At 30.2% G+C, this 9,322-nt stretch overlaps 1 protein-coding gene across 1 annotated transcript; it reads right to left on the reverse strand.

Moving 5' to 3' along the window:
* Positions 1 to 4,663: 4,663 nt before the first annotated feature.
* LOC129299305 (60S ribosomal protein L24-like) lies at positions 4,664 to 6,664 on the reverse strand. Its single transcript, XM_054937772.1, has 5 exons — positions 6,589 to 6,664; positions 5,703 to 5,778; positions 5,513 to 5,614; positions 5,105 to 5,253; positions 4,664 to 4,993 (listed from the first exon to the last, which is right to left on the reverse strand). The coding sequence occupies exons 1-5, from the start codon at positions 6,597 to 6,599 to the stop codon at positions 4,837 to 4,839; spliced, it is 495 nt and encodes a 164-aa protein (XP_054793747.1). The 5' UTR covers positions 6,600 to 6,664; the 3' UTR covers positions 4,664 to 4,836.
* Positions 6,665 to 9,322: the final 2,658 nt, after the last annotated feature.

Here is a 9,322-nt window from a genome sequence, read left to right on the forward strand (position 1 = left end):
GCAGTGTACTTCAGAATACATATTTGTATTGATTGAATATCAGTACAAAATCAAAACAAAAACATGACAGCACCTATACACAAACAAACTTTCATTTAGTAGAGGCTAGAAGAAGGTATAATTGATATTTTGTTGCGCTATGGAGCCAAAGCAATTTCCTGGAGCCTTCTCTGCCTCCCATTCCCATGAATGTTTTGTAATTTTGTAGTGGGGGAATGTTTAATTTCTATCAACATTGTGTTCGAATGTTATTTACTTGATATGTAATTGCCTGTAGAAGTAGTCATTAACGCAGCGGTTGCTACCATCAAGGATCTTCAATTTACTTTAAAGAAGATAGTTTTCGTTATTGATAAATTAATCATGTGAATTAGATGGAAAAGTAATATAATTATGTAGTTAAAAATAAATGATTACTGTTGCATTACTATTTGATTACAAGATGGTGTTTATTGCATACCTATTTTAACAAAATTATGCAGTTAAAATAAATGATTATATAGTGATTGGTCAAACAATTGCATATCTATGAATTTGATTTTCCTGTTGGTCAAAAAAAAAAACAATTGCATATCTGCTTTATTACAAGATGGCACCTTCTGTCAATTAGAGAAGTAAAATACTTCTCCTGTGTAAAATTTCTCATTCCATTCAATGAGCTAATAAAAGTACAAGAAATTGGGCACTTGAGCCTCTAAAGATCAATCTAGCAAACGTCTTACACAATAATAGAAAAGGTCATAGAATAAATGAAAGCATTATTAGCTGACAATAGGGATTTAGCTAATAACCCATGTCTATTATAATAAAATAAACAAATACATATAAATTATATGCAAACTTACCCATCCTAAGATATGCTTTGGAAAAGCCATGTAAAGAATAAGGTTTGAGATCTGATTTTAGATATTATTCGAATCTATCTTGCATTATTCAATCTAAATAATCTTAGTTAACTATTCAATCTTAAACTTTTCATTGTTAATTACATTTTAGCGACATTTTATTTGTCTATGCTCATTTATAAATCTTAGTTTATGTCAAAATTGGTTTGAACAATTTAAATTGATACTTACATGTGCAAAAATAAGTTTGACTTTCTTCGTAAAGCTCAAAGAAATCTCCTTTTTTTCCTTTCGTTCAGGAAAAATAATTGTTAGCTTGCAAGTTTGTATTGTTCTCTCATGTAAAAGCATTGAATAAGGAATTATAATCAAGTTTAATAAAGCTTAGTGAATAATCTCCCGTGCATCGCATAAGTAGTAAAATCTAGTTATAATAAGGGAGAATGAAATAAGGGATAATAAAGGAAGGTTCAAAAAAAATTAATTAATTTAAGTTAAGTTTTAAATATTAAAAATTTATAATTCAATCTCTCAAACAAATTGTGATAAATTTATAATTTATATTTTAAATTTTAATAAAAAATAATTTTTAAATTTTTTAACTATGTTTAAAATTTAAAAAATAAATTATAAATTTATCACAATATAATTGCAAAATTAAAAAATTAAATTGTAATTTTTTAAAATTTAACAATTAAAATTTAATTTAAATTAATTCATCTTTTTAAAATTTATTTGTCATTCACCTTTATAATAAAAGAAAGGGTAAAAGTTCTCTCTCCCCCGCTCTGAAAGTCCAAAGTCCATACCTTCACTTTGAAATTTGGGAACCAGTGTTGACGAGTGTATAAATGATTATTGGACTGGTAACTTATCACGTGTGAATTATTCAGATTTAATTTTTATGATCTAAATTTACAAATTTTTAATAGATGTTTTTAAATAAAAAAATATTTTTGAAAAAACTGACAATTTAAAAATTATTTTTATTTTAAATTTTGTACTCATTAAAATAATTTTTTTAAGAACATAAAAGTAAAAAACCATAAATATGGACTATCCAAATTAGATTTGATAGATGAGTACTAAGAGTTCATTGCATGTAGATTGTTCATATTTAATTTTCATAGTCTAGACTCTAGATTTACAGATTTTTAATAGATGTTTTTTTTAAATAAAAAATATTTCTTTGAAAAAATAACAGTGAAGAAATTGTCTTTATTTTAGATTTTATATCCATTAAAATAAATTTTTTAAAAAATAAAAGTAAAAAGTTGTAAATATAGACTATCTAGATTAGATTTGAATAATGAAGAGTCAATAAGCACTCAATACTCATATGTATAATGACTATTGAAACCGGAGTAAATTGAACAGATTCCTCCTTCCTACTTCTTCTTCTCTCTCTCTCTCTCTTTAGGTTCATTAAAATTTCTCTCCTCTTTTTCCTTCCACCCAAATGTTTTGATATATCATGTTTAAATAATTGAAAAAAAGGGAAAATGAAATATTATAATTATTTATATTTAAATAAATTAGATAAAATAATATAAATAAATAATCATCATATTAAAATATATCATGTTTCATATAATTAAATTTTATAAACTAAATAAAAAATTATATTAAAATTATTTTCTGTCATAAAAAATTATATTAAAATCAAATTAATGGTAAAAAATGTATTCCGATGTTATTATATTTGTAAAACTGCATAATTTAGTGAAAATATATTATTTTTATTTAAAAATTAAAAGTGGATAATTTTTTAAAACTTAAATGACGTGTCTGTAAAAATTAAATAACAGGGAAGAGGGCATATATTAATGAATGACAAATACGCAGAAAAATGTCTACTTTTGACTGGACAAATCATAATGTGAAGAAGAATATGAATGCAAGAGATTAAATTTTTGGAAGAGGAAGAAGATGATGATGCCAATTGCGAAGATGATGATATGGTGAAGACAACATAAGGGAGAGAGCAGAAGGGAGGGCATTGTTGGAAATAAAAATTTGAGAGAATCACATCTAACCTTCAAAAAAATTAATCACAAATAAGGATTAATATAAAATAAATTATTATTAAAATCAGAACATGATTTACTTTTTTTGAATTTAATTTATTGTTAGTCCTTATTGTGATTAATTTTTTGAAGGAAGGCTAGATGTAATTCTCCCTAAAATTTTCTTCTTAGAATCTCTTCACATATTTAAAGAAATTTTGGAGATAAAATATGGTGGGTCTTACTTTTTATTTTATTTTTTCCTTCATTTTCCTCCTCAATCTCCTTTCATCTCATATTTTCTTTTTATCCAAACAAAGCATAAAATACTAATAAAAAAATACTTCCTTCCATTCCTCTTTATTTTCGACAAGAATTCATTAGTGATTAATACAAATGACATTGAGGGTTGTTAATTATTTCTCTCGATAATTTTGATTAAATTATACCTCAATGAGTTATTTAATTATTTTTAAAATTACACATTATTTTTATATTTATGCTTATTTAATAGGATGTTTTAATTAAAAACACTTATTAATTACACTCTCTAATTAAGAACATTTTTAGAAAACCCTTGTCTATTACATCTTGAAATACCTAAAATGCCTTATATCTTTTAATTTGATACTTAAAAAAAACTTATAATATTGAATGCAGGGAGTAATATTTTCTAATTTTACTACATGCTGCAAATTATTAACAGGAGAATGCAATTTTAATTTAGTGTTTTTATATGACTTCTTGAATATTGTATTTTTCTCACTAATATAGGCAAAGTTGGAATGCCTTTTACTCTTAATACATATTTAATGAGTTAAACTGTCGTTCTTTCATTATGATGAGATAATTGAAAGTGATTTATAATAAAAATTAGATTAGTACTTATTAAATAATACTCCCTCTTATTCTATATATGAGTCATATTTTTGAAGGAATTCATATTTTTTTATAAGTCATTATATATATATATATATATAAAAGTGGATCATCATTCATTTCTTTCCATTTTTACCCTTTTACAATTGCCCATAAGTAAAGACTAAAAAAATTACAGAAGAGATAAAAGTTTTTTTAAAGATGTATTTAATGGCAGTAAAATTGAAAATCTCTTTCTTTTTTGACAACACCAATTACTTTACTACTTTCCATTAACTTTGACGAGTTATTGATAAAGAATTTTTTTCATTGATGAGTTGGTTAAAAATGATTTATAAATAAAATTAAAAACAATATCATCAAATATAATTATTTTAGATTAAAGTGTTTTTTGGTAAATATATAATTGAAAGTTTTTAAAATTTTAAGATTTGAATTTGAATTTTAAATTTTATATTTAAAATCCACACATTTAAAATATTTTTTAAGCAATATATTCACAACCGATGATAGCAAGTGTCATCGTGGTGCGCCACATAAGACTTAAGACTAAGAATTGTTACGCTAGAACCCCACAAACACCTTCCAGGACTTCAGCTCGTCAAGTCCATTGCTGAGCATAGTGATTGTAGAAGACAAGGATGAGGAATCGCAGCTTGCAATCCGGGCAACAAATAATTATATTATAAAATTAGTGCAATTAATTATGAATTTGGCGCATAGAATAAGGAAAAGAAAGTGGTTGGATATTATCTAAAATATTTTTATTTTGCATGCAATTTCTATAAATTTTATTATTTTAATTGTAACCTATAAATCACGATTTGGTCACTGCCCAAACACTAAACTAAATATCCTAACCATCAAATCCAATTTGGGAATCCATCAGAACGGCACCCCCAAATGCAACAAAACTTATCCAACGCGCAGTCCTAAAATAAGAGACACAACCAATAACTCTGCTGAGAAAATACATTCAAATTCATCTGGTGCTCTAAACCGCAAAACAAAAGCTCCATATAACAGATTAATCAAGTGAAATAAAACTTATCAGAATAAAGTCCCAAACTCCTCTATCTAATTCTCAGCCAAAAAAAAAATGTAACTCAGCGCTTCCCGCCACCCCCACCAAGTTTAGGGCCCTTGGGGGCAGCACCCTTGGGAATGTTTCCTTTTCCTTGTGCTTTCTGTGCCTTGGCCATCACCTCTGCCTTCTTAGCCTTCTTTTCATCCTTAGTTTTCTTGATCCTCTCCTTGATCTCACTGCATCATACATTCAGATCATCAGATGATATGTGGCAACATAACCTTATGCCATCCAAAACATGAGATGACAATAGAAGAGTCTCACTAAAGAGAACTAGAAATACACACCGAAGGGCAGCTTCTCTAGCGGCATCTCTGACCTCCGGTTTTTCTGTTCTTTTCTTCTGGATAACTTCCAGAGTAGCACCGACAATAGATCTAGAGTAAGGCTTTCTGGTGGTGCGGCGCCTCTTCTTCACAGCTTCTTGGGCAATGTCCTGCAGACACCACATACACAAACAAGAATCATGCATTTGATTGATGAGAGATCACAGGCATTTCAAACAGTTTCACTAGCATCCTGTTACTAGTGCTAATTCTAACTTACCAGTGCAGCAAACATTCACCACAAGCCAGGAGTCACCTATGTTGAGACCCAGGTTAATTTACAGACAAGTTTAATTGAATTGAGGCCTTATAATGGATAATATCAGTTAAGGTTGACTAAAACTATGGTAATTTTGATAATAGCAATACCTTCTTGTGTTGCTTCCTGTACATGGCAGTCCAGGTGAGCTTTGATGGCTTCAATCTGTTGTGGAAGTACCTCTTGCATTTTGAGTTGGCAAACAAGAAGACCTGATAAAAACATAAAATGAACCCATTTAGCACCTAATAGATCATCATATCATCTCTGAAAAAGGAAGATGGATCAAATTCAAGTCACCTGAGAATCAGCACGAACAAATCTAATGCCTTTCCCGGGGTAGATTTTGCCCCCACTGAATCGGCAGAGTTCAGTCCTGACATACCCATATCAAAAACCAGTTACCAGTTTTGTCAAGAGGCAATTATTTTGGAAAAAAAAAAACACAAGATTGCTTGTTTTTGTTATGATTGGAAAAAAGTCAGACTTGCTTGCAAATAATTCCCAAATAGTTTAAGAATGTCTCAAGTGCTAGCAATACAGAACTAATATTTTGTAGCCAAGACGAATTAAGTTTCCACACTGTAAAGCCATTTCGTATCCAATTTCAGCTTCTATACGGCCAATAAGATTGGCGTAATGCAGAATAATCACATCAAACAAGAGATTTTGGGGATGAGAGTCTGCAGAGAGCAATACTTTGAAGGCAGGAAAAGCTAATAATATCAGACAGACCAATTACTCAGTATATAATGGCAATAAAATTATTGTCCAGAATCCCCGAAACCCGACAAGATAACAAAGCTATATTCACATTCATTCAAACTCGTCCACAATTTATACGATTACAGAATCACTCATGCTCAAGTAACAAAAAAATTAGGGGTATATTTCGGAAAAGCAGGGTGTTTATGCATTCACAAATAAAACCCATAGTTCTTCAATCCACGTTACTAAATTGGAACTGAGAAGCATGGATCTAAATGGGTTCTTTGGCCACACCGTAACAGAAGAGGAATCTCTTTTTCTATAAAAGTTTCATATTGATGGCCAAAAAACGTGAGGAAAATCTCAAATAACAGTATGGCTAGGGACCCTGGTTCAGGAAAAGCTCTTGATCACGCGCATAGCGCGCACACACCAGACCAGAGATTAAAGAATAAACGAGAGAGAAAGTAGAACTTACTTCAAAACCATATCGGCTGCACCGGTCGCTGCCTCGCTTCACAATACCTGGTGTGCGAGAAACCCTAGAATATGAATGCGGCCGCAGTAGGGTTCATAACTTATGTACACTTCAATTTTTTTCGAAATTACGAAATTGACATTGGGCCTATTGGGCTAAGTCAGTTTAAAAAAAAAACAACACAATGGGCTTAGACGCTATTGTCCGGAGGGTGAGCAGTAATTTACATTTTTCTTTTATTTTTTTTCTGTTTTACCTGCTCCTTTTACTGTTCGTCTGATTTATCAATTTTCATCCATTTACATTTCATCAATATCAATATAAATTAATATCAATCCCATTAATATCAATCTCATCAATATCAATATTAATATTGCATACATTATTCCTCTATCTATAATAAAATCTTGTGCAAGATTTGAAAAATAGTAAATGAGCCCCCTTCCTTTTGCTCGTCATGTTTTTTTATAGATGATGGGTCTCTTCTTTTTCTTGGTTATTTCTTAAATTTAGTTTTGTGTTATATCAAAATTTTATATCTTCATTAATAATTGGACTTGGACAGTCCAACCCAAACACAAGAAGATTAAGATGTTAAGGCACAGAACCTCTAATAGAGTTTAAGCAATATCAATCAACTTAACCTGTTGTCTGTCAAATTGAATCTTTGCTAAGATATAAGTAGATGGAAGACCAAATGAATGATACTCACTCCATCTTAAATTATAAGATATTTTGGAAAGAGTTTCTCCATCCCAAAATATAAGACACTTTGAGTAGATTAAGATTTCATTAAATGCACCAATTTTAATATTATCCTTTTCTCTCTATAATTAATTTCTATCACTTCTCTTTCCAATATATTAAATGATGAGTATTTTTAAAAGTTTATATTTTTTTTTGAAAAGATAAGATTATTAAGTGTATTTAATGAGGTTTATTAATATGTGAATGAAATAATCCTTTAATTTTTTAAAGTCCCTTGTTGTTTAAAAAAATTTCTAAAAATTTCTTACGAATTGAGTATATAAAAGAAAGGATGAACAAATAAGAAAGATAATTATGCTAAATAATAAAGAACAAGAACACAATCAAAGAACACAACCTAGAAAAATAACCAAGGCTCTGAATACTAAGCTATGTGATACTTCTAGTGTATGGAAAATCAAACTCTAATACCAAATGATGTGCAACAAAGAGAGGGTATAATGATACTCTATTTCTTAGACCTAGAACACATCAATTTTGACAGGTAGACTTGGGCCTTTTTCAAGTCCTAATGTTACTCTTCAATTAGGATTTTCACCCTCTTTTCAAACCCATCTAACTCATACAAGCAACCTAGCATTTGGATCCCCACACTCCTTTTCTAAATGGGTATCAATGCTATCTTCCTTCATATGTTTAAATTTACTCTTTTAATTTTCCATACTTGCTCTGAATCTTCCATGGCTTCTAAATACGAGGTTACTCTTGACATAAAGACATTTATTGTTGTAGTAATTGTGTGTGTGTGTGTGTGTGTGTGTGAAAAGAAGTCCCACATTGCCTAAATGAAAAGTGCTCATAGTGTATAAATATTAAGAAATGAAATGGGCTGGTAAAATAGGTTTGGAGGAGAAGTGGGTTCGTGCACATAAAATAGGCCAACTCAGGGCAATCGCAGTTGAAGACAACTAATTCTCCCCTGCACATGAGTTCAAGAGACACTGGGTTCTTTTTACCGAATTATTTTTACAAAAAATAAATAATTATTAAAGCCTCATTTTTTAGCTGTTTATAGTTGGAATTCAAACCTTAAGCATTTTTAGCCTTTAACCAGGATTCTTAAATGGATTTTTTAATCAACCTTCATTATTGTGTTGTCCTTCCAACAACTCAATGCTTAATGGAAATTATGTGTGCATAACTAAGGTTTTATACTGGTTTATGAGTGTGTAACCGGGGCTTAATAGTCTATTATTTCGATGGTTGAATGCCCAACATTCACGTCCAAGACCTTGGCCTATATATAGGCATGCATGCGGACAAAATGAGTGTGCCTGTCTCTTGAGTTTTTAAGGCTATTCTCTCCTTTTCCTCCTCCGACTTCTACTGCCCTCTGGTTCGTCTAGGTTACTTTTCTAGTGTTTGCTGTTTTGTGCCCTTGCTCGCTTGCAAAACATACTTGTTTAATCTTGGAGAACTGCCAACCCACCGTACTAGTGTGCCAAAATAGTTTTTAAGAATAGTGTTCTCTAGCACGACTCAAGCAACTTTCATTTTTCTATTTGCCACCATCACTTATAACCAACAATGGGTCTACTTGGGAATTTGGAATTGGGTCTATTTCGAAATTTAGAATTGGATCTATTTCATTAGCATTAGGACTTGGGTAGTTCATTACCAAAAACCAATAGATTAGGGTGTCAAGGAATGGAAACCTTGATAGGGTTTAAGTAGTATCACTCAACAAAACTTCATTGTTTGTCAGATTGAATTTTCGCTAAATTTTTTTCAGCCTTTTTTTCACATTTTTTTTTCTCAAATCAACTTTTTTGGCAACTCTTTTTTTTTTCATTTTTTTTGGCATGACTTTTCTTCTTCCTCTTCTTTTCTTCGCTCTTTTTCTTTGCATGAAATTAAATATAAAACAAATAGAAAATATGGAAGGAAAAAAATCCTAAACACATTTAGAAGGTGATATAACTTATAGCGGAGGAAGCGGGAATGGAAGCGGAGACTTGAAACCCAA

The sequence above is a fragment of the Prosopis cineraria genome, unplaced genomic scaffold (assembly GCF_029017545.1).
Source record: "Prosopis cineraria cultivar Desert tree isolate PC_DT_omini unplaced genomic scaffold, ASM2901754v1 PC1113, whole genome shotgun sequence".
In the NCBI taxonomy this organism is placed as follows: Eukaryota; Viridiplantae; Streptophyta; class Magnoliopsida; order Fabales; family Fabaceae; genus Prosopis; species Prosopis cineraria.

Bases quoted from the DNA above. Each gene is read 5' to 3' on its own strand.
- LOC129299305 (XM_054937772.1), bottom strand. The intron at 5,615-5,702 runs GTGACTTGAATT...TGTTTTTATCAG, and splicing joins TTGTTCGTGCTGATTCTCAG to GTCTTCTTGTTTGCCAACTC. The intron at 4,994-5,104 runs GTGTGTATTTCT...TGTATGATGCAG, and splicing joins GCTAGAGAAGCTGCCCTTCG to TGAGATCAAGGAGAGGATCA.